At 25.4% G+C, this 3640-nt stretch overlaps 1 protein-coding gene across 1 annotated transcript in view; it reads left to right on the top strand.

Annotated features, from left to right (window-relative positions):
* The window catches only part of LOC112689708, a 4479-nt gene extending 2207 nt beyond the window's left edge, over positions 1-2272 (top strand). Inside the window, exons 4-6 of the mRNA XM_025563543.1 lie at positions 7-961; positions 1436-1512; positions 1804-2272. Coding sequence (XP_025419328.1) covers positions 7-961; positions 1436-1512; positions 1804-2064 — 1293 coding nt within the window. The 3' untranslated portion in view covers positions 2065-2272. The remainder of the gene's footprint in view (positions 1-6; positions 962-1435; positions 1513-1803) is intronic.
* The last annotated feature ends 1368 nt before the right edge of the window (positions 2273-3640 follow it).

Genomic DNA, 3640 nt, shown 5'->3' on the forward strand with positions numbered 1-3640 from the left:
GCGTTTCATGACTGTTTTTCTCGACGGACACGCGAAAGGAAAAAAGAAATTATGTACAAACGAAATTGTTTTGTGACGCTGACCGCGATGTACGTCGCGTCGATGATGGTCACCGCTGAGTCGCCGACTGGTGTGTACGTAGATACTGGCATCCAGACTGTTAAGCAAGATATAATGTCTATCGAAGAACGGAACGAAGTCGAACAGGAAATATTGACCATGTTTGGTGTGCCTAAAAAACCGAGGAAGGCTCCGAAGAATTTAAATGGTTCAGCTCCTCAGTTTTTGTTTGATGTCTATAAATCTCTACAGGAAGGGTCACGCGACAGGAAAACAAGAAGTGTTTCTGATGTTGGATTATATGATGATCGAACTGTACAAGACAGTGATGTTATTGTTACGTTATACTTATCAAATCATTCTCCAATAAGTAATGTACGCCATGAACATGGAAAACGAATTTTATTTGAATTAAATGATGTACCTTCTGAAGAAACTCATATGATTACTTCAGCTGAAGTTCATTTATATCAATCTGGTAATTCAAATAGTATCAAAAAGTATTCAGTAACTTTATATCAAGTTTTAATAACTGAAAGTGGGGAAAAAGAATTAGAATTTGTAGCTACTCAAAATACTACAACAGATTATGACGGATGGCTTCGGTTTAATGCAACAGGTGCTCTTGTTTCATGGATCCATTTTTTATATCCAAATCGAGGATTTTATGTTTCTGTACATTCACTTGATAATGAAGATCGTGAGATTAAACCTGAAGAAATTGGTATGGTAACTTGGGCTGACAAACATCAATTGTCTGAAGCAAAAAAACCTTTTATGGCAGTTTATTTGAAATCCAGAAATGGAGGTAATATAGTTGGTGGTCCTTCACTTCAGAAACACTACAGACGGAGAAGAAGAAAAACTATTGAAAGTAGTTTCAATTCTAATCCTTTTCAAAGTAAATATAAAACAAATGCATTTATATGAATCTAATAATACAGCTATTAATTTAATTAAAAATAAATATGAATTTACAAAAAGACTAGCCAGATTAAATACTAATAATCTATTATGATCCATTTATTATCATACATTTGTTTAGATTAATAAAATGCATAAAATAAGATACAGAGAAAATATTATATATGGAGCTTACACATTTGAATAGCAGCAGCAAGCACATTATATTACATTGTTCTTTAATCAAGTGCTCACAATTAATTTTCTTCCTTACCCATTTAATGTCTTACATTCATTTCCAAGTATTTTTTTTTTATTTTTATTTTTTAATATTAAAAGTTTTATTTTATTATCCTAACCTGGAAATCCTTAACAATAATTATTTTGATTATAACATTACTAGACATTTATAAACAATAAATAATATTTTTAATTGTTTATTACGTTTATTAATATATTACATATATTTTAGACATTGGAGATGGATTTCAGTCTAGGAGTTGTCAGATACAAACATTATACGTGAGCTTCAGAGATCTTGAGTGGCAGGTAAAATTAAATAGTTATTAATAATTTTAATAAAATTATGATTCGCTATTTTATTAAGCATATTACAATTCCACTTCTCTTTATTATGATTCTGATTTAAATTATTTAGGAACAATTTTTATTTTTATATATATTTCTATTTTTTGAATAAACAAATTCTTAAATGAGGTTAAATATTACTTTTCCAATCCAAGATAAACATATTCAATTTAGATTTAATGTTTTCATTTTAAGTTTCAGTTAAGTGTTGATATTTATATTAAACCATTATTTTATAATAATTTTTTTCAGGATTGGATTATAGCTCCTGATGGCTATGGTGCATTTTATTGCACTGGTGAATGTAATTTTCCGCTCAATGCTCATATGAATGCAACTAACCATGCTATTGTTCAAACTCTGGTACATCTAATGAGTCCATTGCAGGTACCTAAACCATGTTGTGCTCCAACGAAAATGGCACAACAGGCAGTACTATTTTTTTTAGAAGATAACAATGTTATATTAAAAAAATATAAAAATATGATTGTGAAAAGTTGCGGATGCCATTAAATACTTTTTTCATTAAATATGAGTACAACTCTATGGCTGTTTATTGAAATCTGACAAAAATAAATAATTATTAACAGATAATTTTATCCCTTAATTTAAAGTTTTATTGTTAATTGTTGTGATTGAACACAATTTACTACTGTCATTGATTAATTATCATTGATTTTATATTAATTTTTTTAGAGTTAAAATATCCAATAAGCAGTAAATATTTTTTATGATTTTAACTAAAAGTAATTTAATTGCTTTTACAAATGGATAAAAACTGTCTTAATACACCAACTATGAATTTAGCTAAAATTAAATATTTAAATTTTTTGTCAAATAAATACACTTCAATCGTTTTCGATTACATACACTTTGATTTTTTTAATTTATTAATAAAAATATTCATATTGCCATACTTAAATTTATACATTAATGTATGTAGAATAAAAACTAAGAACTTATGTACAATAGGTATTTTTTAAGTAATATTATTTTAATAATTCAAGCCACTTAATTAATACGTTTTAAGCCATTATTATTATCTAAATATTTGTTAATTTTGATGAATGGTGTCAAATTATGATTTGATTTTTTTTTTTTTCAAAATCGCTCTATAATTTAGCATGTTAAGTTTTCTTTTTCAAAACATTGTTATAAAAATAGCAAAGCTCAATCTTGTTTTATCTTTTATATGTGCCTTATTGAATGTTTATTTTTTATAAATATTTGTAAAATTTAATATTATTATATAGTATTATGATGAGAAATGTATTTTGTTGATACTTCAATAATTATTATACAATGAGCTATATTTGTAAAAGTAATCGTGTTACGATTTTAGGAAATAAAAATGCGTATAGGTACCTATTATTAATTGTTTTATAAGGAAATTATTTTATCAAAAACTACTACTGTATTATATGATGAAAATTTCAGATACTTATAGAGGTAAAGACTTTATAAAAATCGGTTTTATATACCAATACTTAAACTTAATAATATATTGTGTAATTACTAACAATACCTATGTAATAAAATTTTTAGTTTATTTTATTCGTATTGTAAATCATAAAATAGTTCAAGTTTACTCTATCATTAACATCATATACTATAAGGTACCAGGTATAAGATGTTAATTCATTTTTATATGCATTGACCACTGTTCCTATATTTTTACTTATTATTTTGAAAATTTGCATTATATTTTTTATAATACTTACAAATTTATAATTATACAAATGTAATATATGAATTTTCAACAAATATTCATTACAAATATTATTTTTTAGTTAATTGAAACAATTAGTTATTTCTCCTAGATTTTTAAACTTGGTCTCTCAATAAATAATGTCATAGGTTTTAACAAAGCCATATATTATATGATTACTTTTATATTGAATACAATTATTTACAATTTATTACCGTGTATATTTATTTTATGTATCTAAAGATAAAATATATAGTCACAATAAACATTTTCTACATTAGTAGTCCAATCACGTTGTATGAAGTGTTTGACTGTTGAAAAAGCTTGTCAGTTGGATCTATTCATAATTATTATATTTTGGGTACCATAGATTAATTTATA

Source organism: Sipha flava, unplaced genomic scaffold (genome assembly GCF_003268045.1).
Source record: "Sipha flava isolate LNK unplaced genomic scaffold, YSA_version1 46_pilon_pilon, whole genome shotgun sequence".
In the NCBI taxonomy this organism is placed as follows: domain Eukaryota; kingdom Metazoa; phylum Arthropoda; class Insecta; order Hemiptera; family Aphididae; genus Sipha; species Sipha flava.